At 45.4% G+C, this 27,617-nt stretch overlaps 7 protein-coding genes across 7 annotated transcripts; 5 read left to right on the top strand and 2 right to left on the bottom strand.

Moving 5' to 3' along the window:
• Nucleotides 1-2,506: 2,506 nt before the first annotated feature.
• PADG_02110 (uncharacterized protein) lies at nt 2,507-3,211 on the top strand (the record flags this gene model as incomplete). The annotated part of the gene is made up of 2 exons (XM_010758910.1): nt 2,507-2,600; nt 2,661-3,211. 2 exons carry the CDS (start codon nt 2,507-2,509, stop codon nt 3,209-3,211), a joined length of 645 nt encoding a protein of 214 aa, XP_010757212.1.
• Nucleotides 3,212-4,268: 1,057 nt separating this feature from the next.
• PADG_11370 (uncharacterized protein) lies at nt 4,269-5,305 on the top strand (the record flags this gene model as incomplete). The annotated part of the gene is made up of 2 exons (XM_010759619.1): nt 4,269-4,845; nt 4,983-5,305. 2 exons carry the CDS (start codon nt 4,269-4,271, stop codon nt 5,303-5,305), a joined length of 900 nt encoding a protein of 299 aa, XP_010757921.1.
• A 1,020-nt stretch (nt 5,306-6,325) lies between these two features.
• Nucleotides 6,326-7,517, top strand: PADG_02107 (uncharacterized protein; the record flags this gene model as incomplete). Its single annotated transcript, XM_010758909.1, has 3 exons — nt 6,326-6,681; nt 6,787-7,152; nt 7,343-7,517. The coding sequence occupies 3 exons, from the start codon at nt 6,326-6,328 to the stop codon at nt 7,515-7,517; spliced, it is 897 nt and encodes a 298-aa protein (XP_010757211.1).
• Nucleotides 7,518-8,348: 831 nt separating this feature from the next.
• Nucleotides 8,349-8,684, top strand: PADG_02106 (uncharacterized protein; the record flags this gene model as incomplete). The annotated part of the gene is made up of 1 exon (XM_010759399.1): nt 8,349-8,684. The coding sequence occupies one exon, from the start codon at nt 8,349-8,351 to the stop codon at nt 8,682-8,684; it is 336 nt and encodes a 111-aa protein (XP_010757701.1).
• A 761-nt stretch (nt 8,685-9,445) lies between these two features.
• PADG_02105 (uncharacterized protein) lies at nt 9,446-10,360 on the bottom strand (the record flags this gene model as incomplete). The annotated part of the gene is made up of 1 exon (XM_010758908.1): nt 9,446-10,360. The coding sequence occupies one exon, from the start codon at nt 10,358-10,360 to the stop codon at nt 9,446-9,448; it is 915 nt and encodes a 304-aa protein (XP_010757210.1).
• A 1,960-nt stretch (nt 10,361-12,320) lies between these two features.
• Nucleotides 12,321-14,121, bottom strand: PADG_02104 (uncharacterized protein; the record flags this gene model as incomplete). The annotated part of the gene is made up of 4 exons (XM_010758907.1): nt 12,321-12,650; nt 12,707-13,260; nt 13,332-14,000; nt 14,088-14,121. 4 exons carry the CDS (start codon nt 14,119-14,121, stop codon nt 12,321-12,323), a joined length of 1,587 nt encoding a protein of 528 aa, XP_010757209.1.
• A 5,764-nt stretch (nt 14,122-19,885) lies between these two features.
• PADG_02101 (glutamate synthase (NADH)) lies at nt 19,886-26,618 on the top strand (the record flags this gene model as incomplete). Its single annotated transcript, XM_010758906.1, has 5 exons — nt 19,886-20,055; nt 20,117-20,157; nt 20,238-23,598; nt 23,751-26,408; nt 26,471-26,618. 5 exons carry the CDS (start codon nt 19,886-19,888, stop codon nt 26,616-26,618), a joined length of 6,378 nt encoding a protein of 2,125 aa, XP_010757208.1.
• Between the last annotated feature and the right edge of the window lie 999 nt (nt 26,619-27,617).

Below are 27,617 nucleotides of genomic sequence, written 5' to 3'. Positions count from 1 at the left end.
ATTAGTTAAATGTGGTTAGTTTATTCACAAAGCAGTTTCTAACAACAGTAATTTCTTCATTTATTATTAATTGTTTTATTCATATTCAAATCTTATTATTTTTAAATAAGTAGCTCTAACAATTATTATGAAAACATTTTAATGTAAATGAACTAAGCATTAAAAAAAAGTATGAAAAGCACTATAACTAATATTATAAAAGAGTAGAAGAATAGGAGCTGAGAGTATTGAGAAGAAAAGAGAATAGTAATAAGTGAAAACATAGATATAGAATTAAATAGTAGCTAATCTCTATATCTTTCAAAAGAAATTCAGAGAATTCAAAGGGTTTATATATATGAATAGGTAAGTTAACAACAGGTTTTATCTTAGATAATCTAATTCTTCATGGAATGAGAAATATCAGTTGTGAAGTAATTTGATTCTTTATAAGTGCCTCAAGTAAGCAGTGCAACGGCAATGAGCTTGTATAAGAAGTCTTGGCATCACAGTTGTTAATCATTTTGTTTTTGTGAGAATAGTGAATTAGTGGCAGCTCATTGAATAAAATTCATATGAAAAACACTATGAATTATCAGAAGATGTGTCTAGACAGTAGTTATAACTATCTAAAACTCCAAGAATTATATATTTTACATAACAGATGTCTAGTAAAGCAGAAGACTGATCAGTCTATATTTTCTCAAGACTTTAGTCAGACTTTGTCTCTGATATTAAATTGTTCACTAAACTGTTGAAAACTACTTGTTGATCTGTTTTTTCTACTTCTGTTGATCATTGATCATCATAGCTTTCACTCACTCATGAAGTTCTTGAAGCTTATGAATAATTGTCACTTATCTGTATTGAGCTCTGAGAGTTCTTATGATATTATATCTCCTCGGAAATGTCAAGAATCTGCAGATTGTAATCATGTAAGAGAAAGAAGAAGCTTATACTCATTATTGCAAGGGGCGGAATTCCCATTTGAAGAGGGTTCCTGCTGTATGGGCCTCCTGGAACTGGAAAGTCCAGTTTCAGCTTATCTGTCGCCGGGCGTTTTGAGCTCAATATCTATGTGCTCAATCTTTTGAGCATTGATGACAGCTGTCTAAGCAGTTTGTATGCCCAGCTTACCCTGCATTATGTCAATCTCTTAGAAGATATCGATGCTGCTAGTGCAGCATGAACAGAAGATAGTGGAATGATGAAAAACACCGTCCAGGGCGCGGTAGGTCCTTCACAGAAGAGCAAATCTCAGGGAAATGTATCTCTGTCCGCGCTTCTTAATGCTCTGGATGGCATGTCTTCACAGGAAGATTGACTGCTGATTATGACGACAAATCACATCAAGTGTTTGAATGACGCACTCATCCACCCTGGCTGCGCGGATAGACAGATTTTGATTCAGCTTGCTGATCAGAAAATGAGTTCTCATCTTTTCTGCACAGTTTTCAAGCAGTCAGATGAGAATCAGCGCACTTCAGGAAAGGAGTTCAATGACGAAACAATTGAGTGACTTGCAAATGAGTTTTCTGCCAAGGTTCTGGACCAGGTATTCAGCCCAGCTGATCCTGCTATCATTCCTGCTTGATCGCAAGCAGTCGCCTCCCGACGCAGTGGCTGATGTGGAGAATTGGGTTGCTAAAGCCAGCAACGAAAGGGGAAAGGTGAAAAATTACTCCAGGGCACGCGCAATAATCAACCCCACAGGGCTCTTTCAAGGGCCTTGCAGAGAACACCCAGGCGCACAGCGCGTGATCTACTGCGGAAGCCTGGCCGGCCCAACGCGTTCTTGCGTCTCAGTTTTATGTTTTTGCAACCGGATGTTTGATGTGGAGGTTCAATCTGGCAGGCCCTCTGGCGTTTTGTTTGACGAGATGCTATTTCGGAGTTTACCTTCTAGGCAGGCGGACTGGGACGGATTCTACACATCTTCCCCGGCTCTTTTGTTTGTGGAGGTCATCTGTCAGGCAGTCCACCTGTGAGAACTAATGAGCGCGTTTTGTTCTTTCTTTCTTTCCTTCTTCACGTTTTTCTGTCAGAAATTGTATCTGATGGCAACGCTGCTAGTTTTTACGCTGAACCTCAATGAGTCCTGTTCTATTCGGCGCAAGATTCGCCTTGTTTGATATTTTTTGTCGTAGTTCAATAATTGATGGAAATTAGTCAAATTTTGTGAACATCGCTAGCCATACATCAACGGGAAGCGTGGAGGGCGTACTGTAGATGGCATAGGAATCTCCCTCAGTTCGTAGGCACTGTTTCTCCGAGCTTGTTCAATACGCCCTCATCAGATCAATGATGAAACTGTTCCTAGCTCATCAGCTAATGAATCCCGTAGACGATGTGGTCTTTCAAGGGCACTCCCTGTCTGTCTCGAAGGAGAACCATTAACGTAGACCAGGGGGCTGAAAGGCATATAAAGCCAGTCCTCCTCCCAGCCTTGCTTCTATCGCTCCATCTTCCCTTTCTCCTCACAAAAGTCATCGCAGCTCTGTAAATCATCCGATGCCACACTTCCATCATGAGTACCCGGATAACCCAAACTCCTAAGATCGAAGAAGCAGAGATTGGCTCAGTGGACAGCAGAGATGACAGCGGTACAAGTTCTGCCACAGGTGCACCGAAAACTCCCATTCTTCTACTTATAACCGGTCGCAACTAACGTCTAGACGCAGAAAGGAATGATAGTATCGACCCGGGAACAAAAATGACCGCGAAGGTCCAGCACTCTGGAGACCAGCAGCAGGAGTGCACTGCTAAGTCTCAGAAAGACCTCTCCCTGGACTCTACTAGCACGAGACCGACATCTCCGGTGCCGGTGACACAGCTTTGGGAATCGGCGGCTCACAGTTATGTATATAGTGAGGAAGCTCTCGCTGGAAAAGCTATCCATATTTCTCTCTCTAGAAACCCGCTCAACCTTCAACCCTCCAAAGCTGTACCGGGTTGGACTCGACCAATTCATATAGCTCTTGCAGAGAGCTCGCCAACGATTCCCTTTCAGCAGATGTACAAACCTCTCGGTCAGGAAGAGATGGGCTACATCCGAAAGAGGCTTGAAGAATATACCGATCTAGTGAGACGTCAAACCCATATATTGGACAACTTCGATAATGCAGTTATCCTCGCGGACGCTAGAACACTATTTTCATGTATTGCGCTTCTGGTGTCGACAATCAAAACCCAACGGGTTAACCCCAAACTTATAGTTACCGAAGTGCGTTAACCAACACAAAATGATACTAGACTGAGACGCCGTCCAAGAAGAAACCCATACGCTCGGTTGGGCCTGCAGCCCAGGAGAATTGTGGAAAGCAGCAGCGATGTTTTTGAAGTACACAGCGACCAGAGATGGGTCACTAAAGGGGGGGTGCAGATTGTCATCAAACAATACTCCGGGTGGTTCCGAGGCCAAGGGTGGAAGGGGTTAAGTCATTCTCGAGGAATGAAAGCCGCATACTTGATGGCCTGCCCGGGGAATAGGAGATATTGTAAAGCTCCAAGTTTCGTATAGATACCGTAGGTTGTATAGAATATTTTTTCTAGACCTTAGATACATCTTCGGAGGGCAGCACTGATATATATGCTTTTCCTGTCGTTGTATAAACCTGCTTTTGCCGCCTCTATGTTGCAGGCGCTTATGCAGATCATTTCTAAGCTAGTTAGTTAACTATCGTTTGCGAGTAGTTTAACGTCATTTATTCCTGGGCAACATCGGACATCCGATCACAACAATCTGGACTCGTGTTAATACTTGACAGAATAGGCACAGACAACTTCGGTTTACATAATCCAATGGCAATTGCTTGGATACTATCGAGACGTGCTGTCCCCTTGAGGAGCATCTCACGGGTTTGCATTCCCACTAAGTCCATGTCTACTCATCTGGACAAGAGGCAGATAGACCAGCCCCTTTAAATTTCCCCCGTTGACGCGGAGCCACTTCATCACTACTGACAAGGCGGTCAGTTACCACTCAGTCTCCTTGGGAGCATACCAGAAAGCTGGAAGGTGTAAAGTGCTACATAAACTAGGATGGGGAGGTTACTCGACAGTTTGAGCCGTGAGAGATCAAAGGTTGTACAAAATTTTGTGACTCTTGTAGTTCTAGCTAACTGAGAAGTTGCCTATTTGCAGAGAAGAGATTTATATTGGTGTCAAAATTTCGGTTGTAGAAAGGGACCATGATGAGGAGATGCAAGAGCTCCAAATCATGAAGGAGTTGACATCTCATCACTTTTGTCTGAAACATACAGTGCACACTCTTGATGACTTTGATCTAAATGGCCCAAATCGATTTCATAAATGAATGCCTAGTTTATGAGCTTCTGGGGACTAATATTCCAGACACAATTGATGCACACCTTCCTTATGGGAGACTCCCTGGGAAGCTTGCCAAAGTCATTGCGGAGCAAAGTCTTATCAGGCTTGATAGCTTGCACCAACAGAATATTGGACATGGAGGTAGGTCACTCTCTTGGGGATATTTTGAACAATTCTCATCAAGTATTGATCTGCATACCTGCAATTTGGTCTTCACTATGCATTGCATGGACAATGTAACTGAAGAAGGCTTTACTGAGATGCTAGGAAAACCAGAAATTGGCTATGTCCAGAGGAGCGATGGGAAAGGCCTGGAGCCTGGCATACCTGAATATATTGTTAGGCCTACCTCATACCGGACACATTCTTGGAATCCAGCCCAGTTGATCAAAATAATTGACTTTGTGGAATCATTTTTTAACCCACAGCAGTTCCTCAAAACACTACACACACCTCTACCTGTTCGGGCACCTGAAGTTATATTTCAAGATCGCATTGATTATCATGTTGACTTGTGGAGCATGGGATGCATGGTGGGTGAAATCACCCAAGGCTAAACGCTATATACAACAGTAAACTGACAGGTATGATGGCTCTTTGAACTTTTCACGGGCCATCCACCTCTCGACACCTTCTTGATAACGCCCACAATTCTTGTTGGCCAAATGTGATAGATGGCAAGGATACAACAAATGCAGGGGAAAGCAGAACCACAGAAAACACCGGGCCCAACTTGCAGGCATGGCTGGAAGAAGTGTACTTTGAAGGCATGGAGAGTTCCAATCTCACAAGAGAGGACATAGTGAGGCTGGGGCAAATCATTGGAAAGTTATTGCAGTTTGAGCTGTCTGTAAGAGCGTCAGCGAGACAAGTTCTAGATGACCCTTGGTTTAATGAGTGGTTAGCCCAACGACAAACAGTCATTACATCGAGAGCGTGCGTGGCAAACTCATTGTCAACCAACAATGTACCTAGCAACTTTCTGAAACCTCTTTGATCTTCAAGCCTGCATGCCGAAAATTGCCTCTAGCACTCTCTTCTTTCGCACCGACCACATCAATACACCATGTGAGCAAGGCATCAAATCCTTGATCAGGATCCGCTTCATCATAATTCCAGTTACGCTTAATGAAGCTTTTTAACTCAGCAAAACATTCCTCAATCGGATTCTAAGTCCGGCGAGTGGGGCAGCAGATAAACCAATTTCACCCCCGCGTCCGCACACACCTGCCCAATCCTCTCTGAACGATGAAACGAGGCATGGTCCATAATCACAACAGATTTAGGCTCTGGCCATTTTCCGCAGTGCTGAAGAAGCTGGGCTTTGAAATCCTCACAGATACTTGCATGGGGGCCATGCCAAGGGGTGACCAGCCTGTCCGTCTGAACCCAGCCCTTTTATCGCATCCAGATTCATCGACGTACGACTAGGTGATATGACTGAAAGTCCGATAAATTGTGCAAATAGCTTTCTTTGTAAGTCGGCGCTTCGCTCCCTAGTTTACTGCCGAGCAGTCTTTTTACTTTTGACGACAACGGCTCTTCTGATGCTGGAGGTTGTGGCCAGGGTGTGGAACTCATCCCAGAGGAAGGTTGCCATCATCTCATCTAGATAGAGACCGGGTTCGTCAGGCAGGCGGTCGCAGAGCGCCCTGATCATCAGTGGTCTAGATTCCAGGACCACCCGGTTCCTTCCTCAGCGGCTCTATCCATTCTCTCATCCACGCAGTTACCACATCAAAACCAAGCTGGATCGACCCTTTGATCATGATTCTCCCTTTGATTATGTATATATACATACACCAGCATCCGTTTCCAGCGAGCTATCTTCTCTCTCAGATACCATACATCATAACTTGCCAACACTTTCTGTATATTGGTCTAGTGTTTGCTTCCCATCTGCACCTGTTGTTGAAGTTTGGTTACTTGATTCATAAAGTTAGCATACCACCCTTCAACTTTTCCCTCACTTTTCAATTCCTAGTGGACCAACATAAGGGTCTATTTTACCGTCAAAATGGCGGGACTTTCACAACAAGATCGCAACATTATCAAGAACCATCCTCTAGCCAAATTGGTCGATCTCCTACGAGGCGCGCTTCAGGAAGCCGAAAAAGTCTATGAGTCGTGTCTAATTTATGATGGCGTTGATGAGAGCCTTGACCAACTCTATCGGAATGTGAAATCAAAATTCCTCTCTGCTCTACAGGGAGAGGATGCAGCTTACAGCCTTCGCTCGCGAATGAGTAATGGGACTATGGTGTCTGATCTAGCAGCATACTTCGTCAGGCGTCTCCAAAAGGCACAAGGAAACTTCAAGTACGACGACTACCGGTCGCTTGTATGCTTGGTCACCCCAGACAATGAAATCTAGTACGTCAATAAATGGAACATCGACATCTGGAAAGCTGTATTTAACCTCATTGACAACATCCCTCAATCAACCCCTCTGGTGAGCATCTCCCCTTCCTTTAACAGCACACCAGTCAAATTCACCTCATCATCACAGAAAGGCTCTGAGCAGACGCGTGAGTTGGTGGATCTGAGAATCTTTGAGGAGATACATGACTGCACATTTCAAGATGTTGAGGGCTTCTTTGACAAATACTTTGAGGAGAAGGACTGGAGCAGCAACACAGATGCCATCTGTCAACACATACTGGCCCCAGATAGTGATGGTAATTGGGCTCACTTTCCCAACCCTCCTACACAGGATGATGTCCTTGCCTGGTGGTTTCATCTTCAAGAAGACCTTCTCTCAGAATCACACAGCATCTACTACACCACAATGAGTAAAGCAGATCTTACTGGTGCAAAGGCAGAATGGCAAGTCAACCTTCTTTTGTGAGCTAGGGATGGGAGCCCCTCATGAAACCAACATGACTGGAGAGACATCCTGGTGGTCAGCAAGCGCAAAAAAAAATCAAAGAAGAACATTGGGATCACAACCACACTGCTGCAGATCAGCTGCTGTGTGTGATGTCTTTGCCGCATAGCCCACTCAGTGGTTCACCCACACATTCACTGTCTGCAGGACCAAGATGGGAGTGTGGGTGTTTGACCACTCAGGCCCCTATAGCTCAGGCATCATCAATGTCTACACAGACTTGAGACAGTTCTTTCAGGTGCCTGTGGGCTACACCATGATGAGTGATGAGGAGCTGGAACTGGACATCTTTATTAGTAGAGATGAAGACAGCAGCAAATAAATAACTATTAAAGAGCCTGGGAACTCAGAGGAAAAGAAGATACAGCTGAGTGAAATGCTTTCCTGTCAGTGTGCCATCATGTGTCATGGAACCACATGTTTTCTCACAAATGATGGACAAGTGAAGGGCATTGCCAAATTCTCATGAGTGTTGGACAAGCAGCAGCCAGAGGCGGAACTCCTTGAGCTGGCAGGTCAGAAGAATGTCTAGGGGGTCACCAGGATCATTGGCCATGGTGCCATCACTAGTATCACTGACATGCGCTGCAGTCTGACTTTCAATGGCAAGCATCATGACTTCAAAATCACACCCTCCAGCACAGTCTTCTCATTTCATCACTCTCAGCCACTCACCAAGCTCTGTCACTTAGATATCTGTTGAAAATCATCTTTCAGGAAGTGCAGATCCTCAGACAAGGGGCTGCAGACATTCAAACAATCACATTCCATCAATCAATCATCAAGCCACACTCAGGAAGAGAATGAACTAGCTTTTTCCATTCAGTGAGCACACAGGCTTAGCCTCTTTGACAGGAATGATGAGAAACTCTATGACAACTGTGTCCTCCAGTGTCTTGTGATCTCACCTGCTGGCTGGTCAATATATGACTACAGATCACCCTTGGAGCTTTTCACAGCTCTTCATGATGCAATAAAGGCACACTGGTCTCTTTACCAGGATGAGAACATCCTTCATCAGGATATTTCAGAGAACAACATAATAATCACTGATCCAGACAAGGTGGATGGCCACTCAGGCATGCTAATTGATCTGGATTTTGCCAAAGAAGTTGAGAGTGGGTGAAGTGACACACAGCACCAGACTGGCATGATGGAGTTCATGGCAATTGAGGTGCTGCTTAATATCAACTATATCTATCAGCATAATCTTGAGTCATTTTTCTACATGCTTATCTGGCAGTGCGCCCGTAATGGCTGGGGGAAGGATATTCATTCTAGGGATAGTAAACTTCATGCCTGGTATACTGGTAACTATGAGGACATTGTAAACATCAAGCTTGACCATATGAGCAAAGACGAAAACATAGGATTTGGATTCATTTTGAGGGAGTTACCTCCAAAATTTTGTGGTGTTGTACCTCTTTGTCAGGTCCTACAATACTATTCTATTTCTTATCTTCACAGAAAGAAATCAAGCAGTCCGTGAATCATTCTCCTAGCATCATTATCATTGACTAGAATATAATAATGATGTCATTTTTCTTGCTATTGAGGTTCTTTTCATTTTGACATGCCTGCATTTCTCAACTGCTTAATCAAAGAAGTGTATTTGACAATTTGTGATTTCAATCTTCAAATTGAAGTAACTTGAGAAATACTCCGATAATCAACAGCGTGAATAAGCATATCCTGTTAAAATTTTGAAACAGAGAAATAAGAGTAAATATGATAGTTCACATTAGGGTTCAAACATTAATTTATTAGACATTAGTAGAGATAATAAATATACATATTGAAAATAACAAGACCTGACATTTTTGACAAACTGAAATGAGAAAAAATAGGGGGTAATAATTAGATGACATGGATCCCAGGAGGCCTCGAATACTATTCAGATCCAAGTGTGTCAGGTTAAACAAAACACAAATAATAGTTTGGCAATTTGGTGACAAAGAAAAATAAAATCCCAACAAAATCCACGCAAAATTAAATAGTAAATTGGCAAATGACAAAGGACGGCCTGGTGGTTCGCATATCTTTGGCTGTATCGTGTTGCAATTTGAGGAAAGCCAAGATGGTCTCTTAAGACGGCTGCAGTGTCATCAGACGCAAATATGTGGTGAGGTACGACATGCTTAGTTAGGCATCGGATGGAGCTAAATATCTGTCAGTGACATGATAAAAAAGCTCTGCCAACTCAAAGTGTGAACATCGCTATCCAAACACATACCATCTATCATCCTCGTATTATCTATCTTTAGAAGGCAAAGCCATTTCAAGCGGCTTGTAGTCCGTAAACTTCGAAGGCGACGTATCGTCGAAATAGTTCATATACGTCGACTCCTCCGGGCTAATGGTGTGGAAATCACCACAAAAGGCAATGGCGTTATAAGACGTAGTAACGCTCTCTAACATGTCACGGTCTGGGAAGTCGCATGCTCCGAAATTGCACCATAGGGTAATTCGCATATCACGAGCGTTGGTCTCGGGGTCTGTCGTCAAGGCTGCGCGCACTTCAACCCCGCTTTGCGGATATTGGATGAAGAGTGTTGAATCTGAACCGTCGTTATTGAACCTGAATTTGCCAAAGTTCAGATAGACCCCCAGGTCTTCATTGAGAAACGACACAATTTGGAATCGGGCGATGGTGGACGGATCGATTGCTTGTTTCGCAATGTCGAGCTTCAGGAGTAAATCGCCGTCTACGATCTGTGCGTTGGAACGGAAGTAGGCGAGCGTGTTCCACGGTATATGTTTGACGCTATCCTTGTAATTGAGGACACTGACTGGTGGACCATTCTCTGGACCGAATCGATATGCCTCAATAATCGCCTTTGCCGTCGAAAATGGCAATTGAAAACCCGCAACTGGATGAATATCGAGTTCACTTTCCTCACTATAAAGGCTTTCCTCCGATGAAGAAGATGCCTCATTGAGAAGAAGACAAAGGTCGCTATGGGTAAATCCGACCCCATAAATCTTGAAATCTCTGGGATAGTGGCAATCGAAAAGATCAATTTGAAAGAAATCAGAAGACATGGCGCTATCATTCTTTCGCATTTGTCTTTTGTTTTGCTGGCGTCGGATGCAGGATCGGGTGCCCCTGTAGAGAAAGCGAAAGCCCCTGCCGATTGCCTTTACATTTTCGACAAGTGGAATCATGGTGTCTTCACAGATGGCAGTAAACTTCAGAAATAATCTCAAGGTACTGTTGGCTTGTGATCCTGGAGTTACGTGGAGCCGCGATGGAGGACTTGTGGCTGGCTGCGTCAGTGAGGTTCCACAGCAATGCGCTTGATGGAGAGCCTTTTGGCTGATTTTAAACGCGCTCAAGGCAATTGCGGCTTCAAAAAACTCAACGTAGTGAATAGAGCAGTATATTTGCTTGAGCTGCTTTGTATATTGATCAACAAGAGTCGATTTTCAAAGTAAATCAGGCAGACTTAAAACCGTTAACTGGATACTAGACGTTCGAGGAATTGGAAGAGAAAAGAATAGACATTTACAGAGGGGGAGGAAAGTCCTCTTGAAATAAGAAATATTTTGCGTCATATTTGTCAGAAGATGTAAATTTACGTCAACAGCAGTATGCTCTTAGATGTTTGGTTTGGATGAAGTTAGAAACCGAAGATCAGAATTCAAAGTATGTAGTTATGCCAAAGATATTGCTACAGCATCCCAAACTTTATTATTTGGAGTTTAGCAGTATGGCAAATTTGTATCTGATTCAAAGAGCTCGATTCTATATGGTTTGGATGTTGATTCCAAGGTGGATTGATGTAAAGAAGCAGAGGGGGAGGAAGGTTTGTGGTTTCGCTTAATTAACGTGCGGGATTAGCGCTACCCGCGCGTTTAACGACAAAATCTATTTTTACATCATTCCGAGATACCACTCACTCCGTCAGCGAGGAATCCGTTTTCGCTCATTAACATTCAGTAAATTGCATATCCAATGAGCTGCATAATTCTATAAATCCTTATTGTCGGAATCCTGTTTAAAACCTATGTAGTAATATAGCAGAAAAATCAACGTCGTTTGTTAATCGCGGGATTTGAGTTTGGTGGTGGAACTTAAACTGTGCTTCTGACAAGTACGCAGTTTAAGTCTATGGTCATTGTTTTACTGGCCTAAATCAAATAATGCCTTCATTTCTGTCTGATATGGACTATATGCACAGCGCATTACATTTTCTTAAACCCAGAGCCCATCAGTCAAGCGGGTTGCTATTCATCATATCTAGGATGTGTTTTGTGCAAGCTCCTGCATAAATCCCTCTTGGGGCCATTGTTATCAGGAGCATGTCTACCTCCACAAATAAGTGATCAAAGTTCATTATCATATTTTTGGGTAACAGGACATCGAAGTTACATGTAGCGCAAATCGTAGCGCATATCTGATGTTTTAACTTTTTCAGACCTGGTATAGACGGTTATTCTCCTGCGTCTCTATGGTTTTCCTTCCCCAAACTTCTAGATCGAAAGTACTGCATCATGTTGGCGAGAGCCTTGTTACGGATTGCCCAGGAGGTTTTTTTGCGGTGCTTCTGCTGGTGCTTAATAGCTTCCCATTTTCATCCTTGTGTACTTGGGACAGAGGTTGCGTATTTGATATTTTCCATTTTTGTACCTCTTAGTTGTGAGAATGGTAAAATGCTGGGAGCGGGTTTACAATAGTGAGCTCTTGTTAAAGGGTAATTTAAAAATTCTCATGGCAACTTTGTTTGCACTAAAAGAGTGGAACAATCTGTCACCTGCTCCCTATAAGTATTCTTAGCAGCCTATATGCTTACAAGGAACCGATTTCCATTGTACGGGAAAAGCGAATTTAGCAAAAATAGGCATAGCGTAGACAATTTGTTTGATGGGAACATTAAGGATATAATTTACATGCCGCCTGCCTATATATCACTAATTAGGAGAGAGATATTTGCATCCTTAAAGAAGCCCACTATTCAGGTATTCAACCCAGCCCAGAACCTGTCCGTTATTCGCTGTCTTTTTACAAGTAAGCAAACAATCGAACTGCAGTAATAAGGCCGACCTAATCAAAAAGAGATCGGAAAAATCCCCACTTTGTGGTCATCCTCCATAGTATTCCCCCCTTCCCTTCGTCCCATCATTCTCAGTTGGCCTTGGAACTAGCAGCTTTATTACCGTCCAGAATAACGAGTTCCTTCTCAATCGCATCTATCTCCTTGTTATCCCCCGCTAACCTTAGCAGCGTAGCAGTAGCTATCTCAGGCTTCCGCCCATACCCAAACAATCTAAACTGTGCGGGCGTCCGTTTGCCAAAATACACCGCTTTGAGTACCAAGAAGGCACGTAATGGGTGCCAGGTGAAAAGCCCCCGGGCAAGACGAGCAAAGGTGGGGTTTGCATCGAGGTCGGCGAGTAATGAGTCACAGTAGGGTAGGAAGCGGACGGTTACTGTGTGGCGATCGGAGACCACCATCTACCTAATGTGAGAAGGGAGTGTTCGTCACTGCAAATAGGGGAGTTCCAACATACAGTCCTGACCAACTCCTCCTGGAACTCTTTCACCCATTGATTCATCTTATCGACGGGAGGCAGCTTCACTCTCCCGGTTACGATTGATGACGCCCACCTCGCCTGGATTTCAGCGACGGGAAGGAGAGGACCCCGGAATTCAATATATCCAATGAAAAACAGGTTAGTAAACTGGGGAGAAACGACAAGTTTATAAAGATCAATGGTGTTGTGTGACTTCAGAATTGGATTGTTCTCCACATGGTAAGTCTCCCTGGCAAGATAAGGGGCTTCCATATGATAGCCTGTGCAAATAATTACAGCATCAACATCTAATTCTGTATTGTTCGTGAGAATTATAGAGTGCTCAGTGAAACTCTTCACACTCGCACGATGTGCTTTGATTTTGCCAACCTTGATAAATTCGAGCAGATTGCTGTGGACTGTTATGTTGGCCTGGCTCAAATTGTGATCAGGTTTAATTTCCTCAGGCACCTCACCAACAGCAAATACAAGTAGTTTCTTTTCGCACCATTCTGCAAACCGAGCGGGCACGATCGATCCAGAGACTCGACCTAGAGTTGCACCCCAGAGATTAAATGGGAACCATACGGAGGAATATCATCGGGTAAAACACAATACTTACTCTCGTATGATTCGGTTGGCTTGCCAAGCAGAAATCGTGGAAAAACCCATCCGCCTCTCCTAGCAACCATGTGCACCTCCTTCGCCACCGGCACCAGCTCACACGCCAGATCCACAGCTGAACTAGCAAATCCAATAAGGGCAACTTTCTTCCCCTCAAATCTAGCTGCTCTCCGGTATATATGGCTGTGAAGGACCTCTCCTTTGAAAGAATTCAAGCCTTCAAACTCAGGAATCCAGGGGCGGGAATTGTGACCCGTACATGCAAATATGGCATCATACACCGATGTAACTTCGTCCTCCCCAGTTTTGTGATGTAAGACTGTCCACCTTCCATCGGCAAGTTGATTGCAGGAGACCACCTTCGTCTGCAGCCGAATAAATTCTCTAAGCCCGAAGTGGTCCGCATAGTGCTCTATGTACTTTAGCATCTTGCGATGACAGAAATAGTCTGGATAGTGCGCAGGATCAATGGGAAAATCGCTAAAGGTAGTACCATCGCGGAACGAGTTCAGGATCACGCCTTCATACACAGAAGATACGGCATGGCCTGTCTCGGGATCAGGTTCTTCGTAACGCCATTGCCCTCCGATTCCATCTCGGGCTTCGAACAGAACAGCATCGAGACCTTGAGCCAGACATTCTTTTAAAGTAGTTAAACCACAGGGACCTACGAGCAGGTTAGGCAGCTTCTAGATCTATTTTTTCACGGTAGGAAATTGGGAAATCATGTTCGAATTGTAATTTTGTCACTCACCACCACCAATGATTGCAACTTTCTTCGAAGCCATGATTATGACGAAATATGTTGAATTTCTGAGATGTTGAGATTGTATAAGGAAAATAAGAAAACGTAGAACCTTTAGGGCTGAAGATGTGGGGTCTAACCGCGTCGCTGTGAGCTGATTTGATCGAAGAAGAGACTGGCAACTAGGAACGCCCGGAAAAGGAACACAACCGAAGAAGGTGTATCGAAAGAGATCTTTTTTATCAGCGCTGCTCTTGGGAGTCCGATGGAAATTTTAAATGTTTCAAAATATCATATATATATGAAGTGCCGCATTCCAGTGGGAGTCTCTAAGGCCAATAGGCTCTGAAGCAAGCTATATGATATATGGAAGAGAAAGCAAGAAGGACGCAGTAGACAGTCTTTAAAGAGAGTGCACAGCTGGATAAACCCTGTCAAAATGGATGGATAAGCCGACAGATTGACTCAACAAATGAATAGCTGGAAGATGCTATTGTGAAAATGACAAAACACATTTCGGACATGAGAGGCTGCGCTCGGGTGGTAATGAAGTCCCCGACTGAGACAGCTGGCTGACTGTCCCGCCATTTCTTTCTTATTCTTTCTCTAACAAACCAGTCGCGGAGACTTCCTTCAACCCTGCAGTACATTATTTATAAGCGACGTTGAAGCGACGTTGAAACATTGCTGCTGCAGGAACACGGAGTCTGGATGTAGTAGTCACTTGGGTTATTTTAAGCCCCCAGGAGATGAAAGGACAGGCTTTGTAAATTTGCAATAAATATCAGCGAGGGGTACAAGGCAAATATGCCCTTTCGAAATAGCTGACTAGCTAGAACAGCAAGCAAGCACTCCATTATCACCTGCACAAAGCATCTGAAGTGGCATCAGCTTCTGATTGCGAGCGAAAAGGCGGTTATGTCGGACCCTTTCATCATAACTAGTTAGCAATCAATGAAGCTTGCCATCCTCAGGTTATGGTGGTGACATATATATTATTGTACTACGCAAAGAATATATATAATCTCCGTTTAGGTATCAAGGGATCCCTGACTGTCAATGTTTGTCATTGCCGGCTGTTCTCGGGCCCAGTTCCAACATATTAACTACCATACACGACACAATGTACGTGTAGTTTGGATGCATGTACTCCGTGCCAGGCAGTTTTACCGGGCCGGGACTCTTATCGTTTTTCCTTCCGAAAGCAGTTCGTTGTTTGTATATATCTCTGCGGAGAATGTATCGCGGAGTTTGCTACGTAACGGATTAATAAACAGGCAGCTGGTGGTAATAATATTTCTTGAGCTCCGAGAACTCCCGACCAGCCGATTTGTGGTTGTTCCTTTTGTGACTGGCCGGGCGCGGGATGCTGGAAGGAATGGGAAATGGTCGGGATGACAAGTAACTACAGGCAGCCGGTTGGTTAGGGGGGTGTAAACAAATCTGCGTAATACTGGAGACTAGTTTAATAATAGTTAATGGTTCTACCAGGCGTAACATGGATCTTGGCCCTTTTACAGGTGCGAAAAAAAAAAAATTATGAGAACGGCAGAGGTTGGACATGTAGAAAAATGTAGCAGCTAGTTTCAATTGCTATTTGTCAACTGGTAGGGAAACGGGGTGTGGTTTCGCTGGTTGTTGCACTGGACAATTTGAAGAGATATAAGAAGCCTAGTTTAAAAAAAAAATTTGACAGCATTGCTTTGTATTGGCCCAAGATAAGAGTGGCCCCAAGGCCCTAGGTGGTTTTGCTAATTTATAATTAGATTATTATTTATTTTTGGCTGTCGCTGAATAATGAATATTACTACTGTTGAGGAGTGGGTCTAAAAATATAAGCCCGCTGATACAAGCGTGACAAATACATATATATTATATTATATTATTTTTATTTTATTTTATGTTATATAATATATATTATTTTTTTGGAGATACAGTATCCCCAAAAAGCATACGGCGAGAGGAGGTGAGAGGAGGGAGGGGGAAGCATTCCAGAGCTTGGACAGGTTGAAGTGATGACTATATATCAATCAAACCCCTATCACTAGGGATCTCATTTATTTATTAGCCCCTCTGGAATCTGCGAAAAGAACCTATTGCCAAGAAGATATCCCATCGTTGCAGACAATTTTAATTTTAATAAACCTGACCATCGTAGCATTGCCGTAGGACGTGGTGCTCTCCCCGCCTCTTGGTTGCCGGGCTGTGTGCAGATATGTTGGCACAAGGCATGGCGGAGAACGATTGGTAATTCCTTTCTCCAAATGAGGAGGTTTCCCCCGTGCTGCTTTCCTTGGCTTTGGATTCCCCGCTTGACAGTGGTGCTGAGATTCCGATCTTGGTTGCCCGGGAAGAGGGAGGAGGTGGAAGGAGGGAAATGCCAAGGTTGTAAATAAGAGGTGGAGGTCTACGCCCGATGGTGTACAGACACAGATAGATGTGGTGTGTAAGTCCACTGTCGTACGGAATAAATAAAACTTTGCTCCAGAGAGAAGACTGAGGAGATTGAGGGGAAGTTAGGGTCCTGAAGGACAGATCTTATATTGACGCTGCCGGTGTGATAAAGAGTGTGCTGGGGTCTCATCACATGCTAGGACGAGACCCATGAGAGGAACCCCTGGATCATTATTGGTAAAGGGATGCAGGCCCAAGTGCGACTAGACGGGCCAAGAAGGTTCTGGAGAGCTCGGTGTTGCCGTGAAGAGATCCCGGGAAGCACGCCAGATCTGGCGTCACGTAAGGAAGAAGAAATCTTCTGGTGATGTTTCCATTCCACATATGGATAGTTATTTTTGAAGATGGATCTTCTCAGTGCAGGCAGGGTAGCTGCATGCCAAGTAGTTATTAAAAATGCTCATTTTATTTTTGATGAACCTGCAAATTGGTTAACAAAGCCAAACCATGATGCAGTTCAGTTCATGTGCTGACTGTGTTGCACGCATCGTTAGATTCGTGCAGCGCTTTAGTCGCCATTCCACGCCGACATCGGATCAACGGGAGCCAGCCAATGTTTAAATTTGCTCCTCCAGAGCCAACTCTTGGCGGTGGAGATTCTTTCTTAATTAACCCCCCCAGAGATATTTCGGGTTCCATCATGTTCCGTTTTATATTCGCAGATCTGACATGATTACATGCGCTGTTGTTTGGTCATTCCATGGCATGGATGGATACCACAAGGCTAACCTTTAACGATAGGGGTCAAACTTTCATCGGAACTGTTGAACGACGCCTTTAACCGAGGTTCGAACATTCAAAGAAGTCAGCTTGGTGCCTTTTGCGAATAGTCGCATCCCGTGTCTGCCGGGAAATATAGCAGTCCTTCCGCTCACGGTTGGCCATTTCATTCCCGGATATCCCTCAATTGGCATAAAATGGCATTCCTCCACCGGGAGATGCTAGAAGGGACAGTGTCAAAAAACAGTATTAATTTCCTTCTTGTAATAGCGCAACATTTAAATATATAACTATATAAAATAAGCTCTTTAACCTGGAAAAATAATAAAGCGGGGAGGCCACCCCATTCTACCAAGGGAGGTTCGCCCAAGCATGGGGTGCATGGAGACACGGACCTGCATGAACATGCAAAATGCGAGTCACCGGACACGGCCTGTTGCAAAGCTGCACGTTTATGGCAGACGCAATAGTGGGCAAATACCTGGGGTAATAGGTTTTCATTTCTTTTCTCCTTTCCTCCTTTTGGCATCAGGATCAATCGGATTGCCAAGGAAGGGGAAACGTGGCAAGTTGTTTGGGGACGTGCATAAATGTGATCATAGCTCCCGTTCTTTTCTTCATTGTAGCAGCAAAGTGATTCCGAGCTCTTCAAGCAAAACCTACCCCCGCCGTATGTGTGGGCTTGCGTAATTGAAAAAAGCTGGTTCGCTCGTTGAAGGTTTTGCTAAATGTTTCGTTGGCGAAAACAGTTTGCATCAAGGTACTTGTCGACTGTTTTCTGTACTTGGAACCTCGAGTTTCATTTATTCAGATACTTTTATTATCAGATTTATGTTCGTCAAATTATTTCTGCAACTCAAGAGATGCAAAGTTTTACTCCCAAACACCATCAATCCGCTGCTGCTCCCCTAAGACTGGATTCACATGCTCTTGTGACACATAGGTAACTAACGTAATGATGATAATGTCCATTCCACCCATTACCAGCGACAGTTTGGTTCCGGCTTATCATTCGACAGATGATTTTTCTTTTCTTGTCCTATTTTTCTCTCCTACTCTCTGGCCAGACCAGAGTTTTACCTTCGGGTAAATGCGTGATTCTTCCGTCAAGGTGCCCAGCTGGGGTGGAAACTTCCCACTCCCTTCCGGGGACCGTAAACCCCTGTCCCGGCGCGTTACTGTGGCATGCAGACAAACCTTGTGGCTCGCTTCTGCACAATTACCTCCCGCCAAGCGCTCGGTATGTTGAATGTTGTTGAATATGCCTTGTTCCTCGCTCGGTGTTAACTAACCCTAAGCTAGGGAAAAGTCAAACTCTGGCTTGTTCCCATTCCAAGGCTGTTTAAATAACCCTGGGTTTTATTAGTTAGAGCTCTTGTTGCCTGTCTACCAGAAGTATGAGTGTTCATATTTGCATATGATGGTTCCAAGCAAGTTGCAGCTCCACCCCTTGGTTCTCTGGCAACCTTACTGCGGGGCTTCGTTGTCCCTCCGACAACGGAGCCCCATTTAGAGGCGCTTGTCTAACGCTGGCTGGCTGGCTTCCCATTCCCAAGTTTGCTCCACCCATGTGAGCCAAGGTTTGGGCAGATCTGATCGACTAGGTTTGTGGCTCGCAAAGCTTTCGGCCCATGTTGCAAAATGCCAGGTTCCTGATTGGCGGGCCGGGCTCCTTATCGCTCTGATTAGAGTGGACAAAGCTTCGACAAATACCTTTCTTTCATAATAATTCAACCAACCCATCATCTTGATTGCTGTCTCGCCTGAAGGAGGGAAATTATCATAGGCAATAGTGAAGAAGTCGGTGGAGGGGTAGTGAGATGGCCCCTATCAGGTTCGGTAAAACTCCGACATTCCGATTCCCTCCTTGTTGGTAATTTTTCTCGCGAACCTAAGCACAGTGGGATAGTTTGTCATCTGTTCCCTCTCCGCATCTAAGAGTTTTGTTAGTAGACGGGCCTTGGAAAGATGTAACAAATATCCAGACACCGAGAATTGCTCACACCCGAAGATTGACGGGGAACGTAATGCTTCTTGCCCAGCTTACCGTGGGCAATAATAATTGCCGGACGTTTGTCCATTTGGCTCGTTCCATTCCGCTGGAGTAATACTTTTTGCCACTGGGAATCAATCCATGGATGTTAATCGGAATCCACACCCCACATCTCACTGATATTTTACTTCTTTTTTATATTTCCGCGCGGCTTCACCCCTCCTTAACCCGGTGGCTAATATCTTTTCTTCGTCTCTTCGTCTCTTCGTCTCTTTCTTCCCGTTCTTCATTCTCTTTCCTTCACCGTCTTCCCTTCTTCGATCCAAAGCCCCGGATAGCCGTCACACAATTGACTTCACCAACCCATCACCTGTGCAAAATCGGTGATTTATTCGCTGCCTGTGACGATATCGATCAGACAATCTAACCGTGCTCTCTATTCCATCTCTATTTCTTGGACGCATTTCTAGAAAGTAAAAAGGAGCGAATCTCAAATCTATCCCAAGGGACAGGATAGAATCAAAAAGATATTTCGTAATAGATCCCTCTGTTTACCTGCTTTAACCACGTTAACCCAAATCATCTTGGAATATTTCTTCAACCCGCTGCTAGGCATTCTCTGTCGGTCACCGACGGAAGAATGGGTTTCTTGGAACAAATCTGTGGTCAAAACATCGAAGAGAAACAGCCGTACGAGTATTCGGAGTACAAGCCGGAGAAGGGGTATGGCTGGGCAGAGGCCTTGCCCCTACGGCAAGGTCTCTATAACCCTGAGCTGGAGAAGGATGCTTGCGGTGTAGGCTTCACGGCGTGAGTTGAATGTTCTCTTCTTTTCTGTTCGGATAATATCAATACTGACTGTCTGGACAAGCCATATCAAGGGGAAGGCGAGTCACAAAATTGTTAGCGATGGTAAGTACCTCAACGACCACATTCCTTTTGATGTAAATGGCGAAATGGTCCTAACGTGTCTTTTTTCTTTCTTTGTCTAGCTCGGAACCTCCTTTGCAACATGACCCATCGTGGTGCAGTCGGGTCAGATGCAAGAGATGGCGATGGCGCCGGAGTAATGACCAGCATCCCACACAAGTTCTTTGTGAAGCACTTCGCTCGGGACGCCGGCGTAGAGCTCCCTCCAATGGGCCAGTACGCCACGGGTAACCTGTTCTTCAAGCCCGACCCTGAAACACTAAAAGAATCCATAGCTACGTTTGAAGAGCTGGCGAAAGAATTGCATCTGCGAGTGCTGGGGTGGCGCGATGTCCCCCGCGATTCCACCTTGCTTGGTCCTGCTGCGCTGTCTCGCGAGCCCGTCATCATGCAGCCGTTTCTTGTGCTCCAATCCGCCTATGGCAATGGGAATAAGCCTGAGACCACGGATCCGCAGAATTTCGACGAGCGTACCTTTGAACGCCAGCTATATGTCCTACGGAAACGAGCAACTCATGTCCTAGGCCTTGCTAATTGGTTCTATCTCTGCTCCCTCAGCAACCGAAATATCGTCTACAAAGGCCAACTGGCTCCTGTTCAGGTCTACGAGTACTACCATGATCTGGTCTCCGTTGACTACGAAGGCCACTTTGCGTTGGTCCACTCGCGATTTTCTACAAACACTTTCCCCTCCTGGGACCGCGCTCAACCCCTCCGTTGGGCGGCACACAACGGTGAAATAAATACTTTGCGCGGTAACAAGAATTGGATGAGGGCAAGAGAAGGGGTTCTACGATCTGATATTTTTGGGGATGACCTGGACTACCTCTACCCGATAGTCGAGGATGGTGGCTCCGACTCTGCGGCCTTTGACAACGTGCTTGAATTGCTCACTATCAATGGAGTTCTGTCTTTGCCAGAAGCTGTTATGTTGATGGTTCCCGAGGCGTGGCAAGACAACGCTGCCATGGATCCTGCTAAGGCTGCTTTCTACGAGTGGGCAGCTTGCCAGATGGAGCCGTGGGATGGCCCCGCGCTCTTCACCTTCTCCGACGGACGTTACTGTGGTGCTAACTTGGATCGCAATGGCCTGCGACCTTGCCGATACTATGTCACGGACGATGATCGCATCATTTGCGCATCTGAAGTTGGCACAATTCCATTTGAGCCTGAGCGCATCATTGAAAAAGGGCGTCTCCAGCCTGGCAAAATGCTGCTGGTCGACACCATCGCTGGAAGGATCATTGACGACACGGAGTTGAAATCCACTGTCGCTAGTCGCCAGGATTTCAGATCATGGGTCGATAGCCAATTACTCCGACTTCCAAGCATCCAAAAGAGCCTGGAGGAGCAGAAACCTAACCTGTCTTACACCTTGGATGATGCGACAGTCCAGAGTGATATGCGACTGAAGGCATTTGGTTATTCCTATGAGCAAGTAAGTCTCATTTTGGGACCCATGGCTGCGGATTCGAAGGAAGCTCTCGGATCTATGGGTAACGATGCCCCTCTTGCATGCCTAGCCCAGCAACCTCGACTTCTATATGAATATTTCCGTCAGCTCTTCGCGCAGGTCACCAATCCCCCAATTGATCCCATCCGGGAAGCAATTGTCATGTCCCTAGAATGTTACGTTGGCCCACAAGGAAATCTCCTCGAGATGGATTCTTCACAGTGCCATCGTCTACTCCTTAAATCTCCGATTCTGTCCCTAAGCGAGTTCAATGCGATCAAAAATATGACGGTTATTCACCAGGATTGGCCCGTTAAAACAATCGATATTACGTTTGAGAAAGTAAAGGGAGTTGAAGGTTATTTAGATGCTCTGGATGGTATTTGCAACGCTGCAACTGAGGGTATCGAGAATGGCTATAAGGTTCTTATCCTTTCTGATAGGGCCACCTCCGCCAACCGAGTACCCGTCTCTTCTCTACTTGCCACTGGTCTTGTCCACCATCATCTCGTTCGCAACAAGTGGCGATCGCTGGCGGCTATCATCGTTGAAACTGCAGAGGCTCGCGAAGTCCACCACATGTGCGTCCTGCTCGGTTATGGTGCCGATGGTATCTGCCCTTACCTGGCTCTGGAATGTATCCTGAAGATGAACCGTGAAAACTTATTCCGCAAGAAACTCTCTGATGAGAAGATTATCGAAAACTACAAGGCCTCGGTTGATGGTGGTATCCTCAAAGTAATGAGCAAAATGGGGATCTCGACTCTTCAAAGTTATAAGGGCGCTCAGATATTTGAAGCCCTAGGAATTGACGACAGTGTAATTGATCGCTGTTTTGCTGGTACCGCTAGTAGGGTAAGAGGTATGACGTTTGAGCAGATCGCGGAGGATGCATTCGCCTTCCACGAGAAGGGTTTCCCATCGCGACACATCACGGAGACCCCCGGCTTGACGGAATCAGGTGAATATCACTGGCGTGATGGCGGCGAACCTCATATCAATGATCCTGTTAGCATTGCCAACATCCAGGATGCCGTGCGAACCAAGAATGACAAATCGTATGAAGCATATGCCCGCTCGGAACATGAGCAAATCAAGAATTGTACACTCCGTGGATTACTTGATTTTGATTTCGAACAACGTATTCCTGTCCCAATCGATCAAGTAGAGCCTTGGACTGAGATTGTTCGACGTTTCGTGACCGGTGCTATGTCTTATGGCTCTATTTCAATGGAGTCTCACTCCACTCTTGCTATTGCGATGAACAGACTCGGAGGCAAGTCCAATACTGGTGAGGGCGGTGAAGATGCAACGCGTAGCAAGCTTATGGAGAATGGCGACACCATGAGATCTGCCATTAAGCAGATTGCTTCTGGTCGATTCGGTGTCACATCGAATTATCTTGCGGATGCTGATGAGCTTCAAATCAAGATGGCTCAGGGAGCCAAGCCTGGTGAGGGAGGAGAGCTTCCTGGTCACAAAGTATCTGCCGAGATTGGCAAGACGCGCCACTCCACTCCTGGCGTCGGCCTTATTTCGCCACCACCGCATCACGATATTTACTCAATTGAAGATCTGAAACAGCTCATCTATGATCTGAAATGTTCAAATCCACGATCTCGTGTTTCCGTCAAGCTTGTTTCTGAAGTTGGCGTCGGTATTGTTGCGTCAGGCGTAGCTAAGGCCAAGGCGGATCATATTTTGATCTCAGGTCACGATGGAGGCACTGGAGCTTCTCGATGGACCGGAATTAAATACGCTGGGCTTCCGTGGGAACTAGGTCTAGCAGAGACTCACCAGACGCTAGTTCTTAATGATCTTCGTGGCCGTGTTATCGTTCAGACTGATGGTCAACTTCGAACTGGTAGGGATGTGGCTATGGCCTGTTTACTGGGAGCAGAGGAATGGGGTTTCGCAACAACTCCTCTCATTGCGATGGGCTGTATCATGATGAGGAAGTGCCATCTTAAGTAAGAATTTCCTTGGTCTCACCCTATTTTATCCTGGCTTGGGTTACTTTTTCCAGACCAGTCCGTTATCGAAGTGGTGTGAGATTCAAGATGTTCTTATTTTGTTTCAACATTTGGAATATTTTCATGGCTAACCCTTTTTATCAATATAGTACTTGCCCTGTTGGAATTGCAACTCAGGATCCTGTCCTCCGGCAAAAGTTTCAGGGTACCCCTGAGCATGTTATCAACTTCTTCTACTACATCGCGAACGAACTACGAGCGATCATGGCCAAATTAGGCATCCGAACTATCAACGAGATGGTTGGTCGAGCTGACCTGTTGAAAATGCGGGATGATCTCCCCTCATCCAAAATGGAGAATATTGACCTCTCTCTCATTCTCACCCCCGCCCATTCTCTTCGACCTGGCGTAGCGACCTACAACGTTCGCAAGCAAGACCATCGCCTCCATGTTCGTCTGGATAATAAGCTCATTGCTGAGTCTGAACTGGCACTAGAAAAGGGCTTGCCATGTCGCATTGAGTGCGATATTGTTAATACTGACCGCGCGTTGGGTGCTACTCTTTCATACCAGATTAGTCGTCGGTACGGAGAGGCTGGTCTCCCTCAAGACACAATCCATGCAAATATCAAAGGATCCGCTGGTCAGTCCTTTGGTGCATTCCTTGCGCCTGGTGTGACGCTGGAGCTGGAGGGCGATGCCAATGATTACGTTGGTAAAGGATTATCTGGAGGCCGTTTGATCGTTTATCCACCACGCAGCGCTGTTTTCAAGGCTGAGGAAAACATCATTGTCGGAAATGTTTGCCTATACGGTGCCACACTTGGTCACTGCTATTTCCGTGGTGTAGCAGCTGAGCGATTTGCTGTGCGTAACTCCGGTGCTACAGCAGTCGTAGAAGGAGTTGGTGATCACGGTTGTGAGTACATGACCGGAGGACGTGTCCTAATTCTTGGGCCCACTGGTCGAAACTTCGCAGCCGGGATGTCTGGCGGTATCGCCTATGTCCTCGATGTGAATCAGGATTTCCATTCTAAGATCAACATGGAAATGGTTGAAGTTTCTGGGGTTGAAGACCCAGCAGAGATTGCCTTCCTACGAGGCCTCATTGAGGATCACCACCACTATACGGGCTCAGAACTGGCTGCCCGTATCCTTCTTGATTTCACTAGAGCGCTCCCCCATTTCGTCAAGGTCTTGCCCACCGATTATAAGCGAGTATTGGAGGACGAAGCAGCCAAAACTGCCGCTTCCAAGAAGGCTGAATTCAGTCTTCCCTTCTCGTCCGGAAATCCTGCAAAGAAAACCGCTCAGAAAGTCCATGAGCATCGTGACGAGCCCAAGAAAAGTGATATTCTGGATATTGAAGACACCATCAGCGACTTGAAGACAGAGAAAAAGCGAAATGCCCTGATCCTGGACAAGACCAAAGGCTTCATGAAGTACCAGCGGCGTAGCGAAAAATATCGCAACGCAAAACTTCGAACTCGTGACTGGGCTGAGCTGAGCACACGACTGACAGAAGATGAATTGAAGTACCAGTCTGCTCGTTGCATGGATTGTGGTGTTCCTTTCTGCCAATCTGATACTGGATGCCCCATTTCAAACATTATCCCCAAATGGAATGAACTTGTCTTCCAGAATCAGTGGCGAGATGCTCTTAACCGATTGCTTATGACAAATAACTTCCCTGAGTTCACAGGACGTGTGTGCCCAGCTCCTTGCGAGGGTGCCTGCGTTCTTGGAATTAACGAGGACCCTGTTGGTATCAAGAGTATCGAGTGTGCAATCATTGACAGAGGTTTTGAGATGGGTTGGATGATTCCCACTCCTCCACCAAGTCGTTCTGGCAAGACCGTCGCAATTATAGGCTCAGGGCCCGCTGGACTTGCTGCAGCAGATCAGCTCAACCACGTAGGGCACAGCGTCACCGTTTATGAACGTGCCGATCGCATTGGCGGCTTGCTGATGTATGGTATTCCAAATATGAAGCTCGACAAGAAGATCGTTCAGAGGCGCGTTGACTTCATGGCGGCTGAAGGCGTCAAATTTGTTACCAACACATCTGTAGGACCAGGGGAGGATATTTCTCTGCAGGAACTACGTGACAGGAACGATGCTGTCGTGATAGCCACTGGAGCTACAGTTGCAAGAGACTTGAAGATACCCGGCCGTGAGCTTGACGGGATTCATTTAGCTACGGAATTTCTTCACCGCAACACCAAATCCCTGCTGGACTCCGAGTTATCTGATGGGCAATATATCTCTGCCAAAGACAAACACGTCATTGTCATTGGCGGCGGTGATACAGGTAATGATTGTATTGGTACCTCAGTCCGACACGGTGCCAAGTCAGTGACCAACTTCGAATTGCTACCTCAGCCTCCTCCAGAGAGGGCTCGGGACAACCCATGGCCTCAATGGCCACGTATCTACCGCGTCGACTACGGTCACACTGAGGTGAAGACTCATATGGGAAAGGATCCTCGTGAATATTGTGTGATGTCGAAGGAATTTGTCGGTGGGAACGGTGTTGTTAAAGGAATCAACACCACCCGGGTCGAGTGGACTAAGAGTGCCTCTGGTGGCTGGGACATGAAGACGGTGGAGGGGAGCGAGCAGTTCTTCCCAGCAGACCTTGTTTTGCTCTCCATGGGCTTTTTGGGACCTGAGGATAGGCTTCTTGGAGATGAGATCGAGAAGGATGCTCGGAAGAACGTCAAGACGCCTCCCGGTCAATATTCGACTAATGTCCCAGGAGTTTTCGCAGCTGGTGACTGTAGACGTGGACAGTCTCTGATCGTCTGGTACGTCTTCATTCCATTTTCTATTTTTTTCAAAGGAGAATTTTTAGCTCACATATTTTCAGGGGTATTAATGAGGGCCGTCAAGCTGCCCGTGAAGTCGACTCATACCTTATTGGTACAAGTTCTCAACTTCCTGTAACTGGAGGAATTGTTCGTCGTCCTGCAATTGACGCTGTCCCTGCTGTGCGGGCGCAGGCTGTCGGCGCGTAGAGCTGGAGACAGCAGTGAGCTACTCTCTCTGGGTTTATCTAGCTTCCTTATCCTCCTTGTCGGGGTCTATAATGGCGTTTTAGATGCTCTCAAGCCGTCAAGTCTCCCACCAAATGTACATTTTGTCTTCTCTATGAGCGGACGCAACTTTATTTATTTTCTTTTTAGGCGCTTGGTGATATGTATTTTCACTCCTTTTTTTTTTTTTTTTTTTTTTTTTTTTTTTTTTGCCATTTATTGATATGCCGAATATACCCGCCACCTTTCCACGTTTTTTTAGCATGAGCATTTGTATCCCGTTACTGTGTTATATCATTTTGAATTTCCTTCCTTATCTGGTGGCATTTGTGACCTCAATTCAATTGTTCAACGTCTTTTACAGGTCGTGGACGGAATTTTGCTTGTGTCACAACTATCCTATTTTGTTTTGCATCTTTAAATCCACATTTCCTTTTTTCTGATTTTCTTCTGATGTGTCCCTTTTTGTAGCGCTTTTTGAGTCTATTCAACCTTGGAAATTTCGTTCGGGAATTTCTGCAATGCATCGATTCAGAGCCGGAGGCGAATTGTCTTGCAAAACCATTTTTCGGCCCATGCCCTTGGATAGCGTTTAGTTTCAGAGACTGTGGGGTTTCGTTTTATTTTATTGTACACACAAGGGTTTGGCTCTTTCATGGCCCCATGGTCTTGTTAATAAATAACCAAGGATCTACAGGTAGCTGTGGCTGGTTGGCTTTGGATTCCGCATGGCTTTATTTCAATCTCTTTCACGTTATCCTATCTCTTTATGCCATTTACAACATTATTTTCAGCTTCCAAATTTAAAAGTTACTGATTTTATTATTCTCTGTTCCAGGCAACTATTGTTAGGCATCGCTACAGGCCTATATATATTCCATTTTGTTCATATTTGTTTGTAATCAGCTCTTTTTCCCAGAGAGCGCATAGTCCGATGTTAAAGAGTCCCTTATAGTTTCTAGAGTTGGCACTCAGTTTTAA

The sequence above is a fragment of the Paracoccidioides brasiliensis genome (genome assembly GCF_000150735.1).
Source record: "Paracoccidioides brasiliensis Pb18 unplaced genomic scaffold supercont2.2, whole genome shotgun sequence".
NCBI lineage: Eukaryota > Fungi > Ascomycota > Eurotiomycetes > Onygenales > Ajellomycetaceae > Paracoccidioides > Paracoccidioides brasiliensis.
Note: the sequence above shows the minus strand (reverse complement) of the source record. Positions and strands in the feature narration are given on the sequence as shown.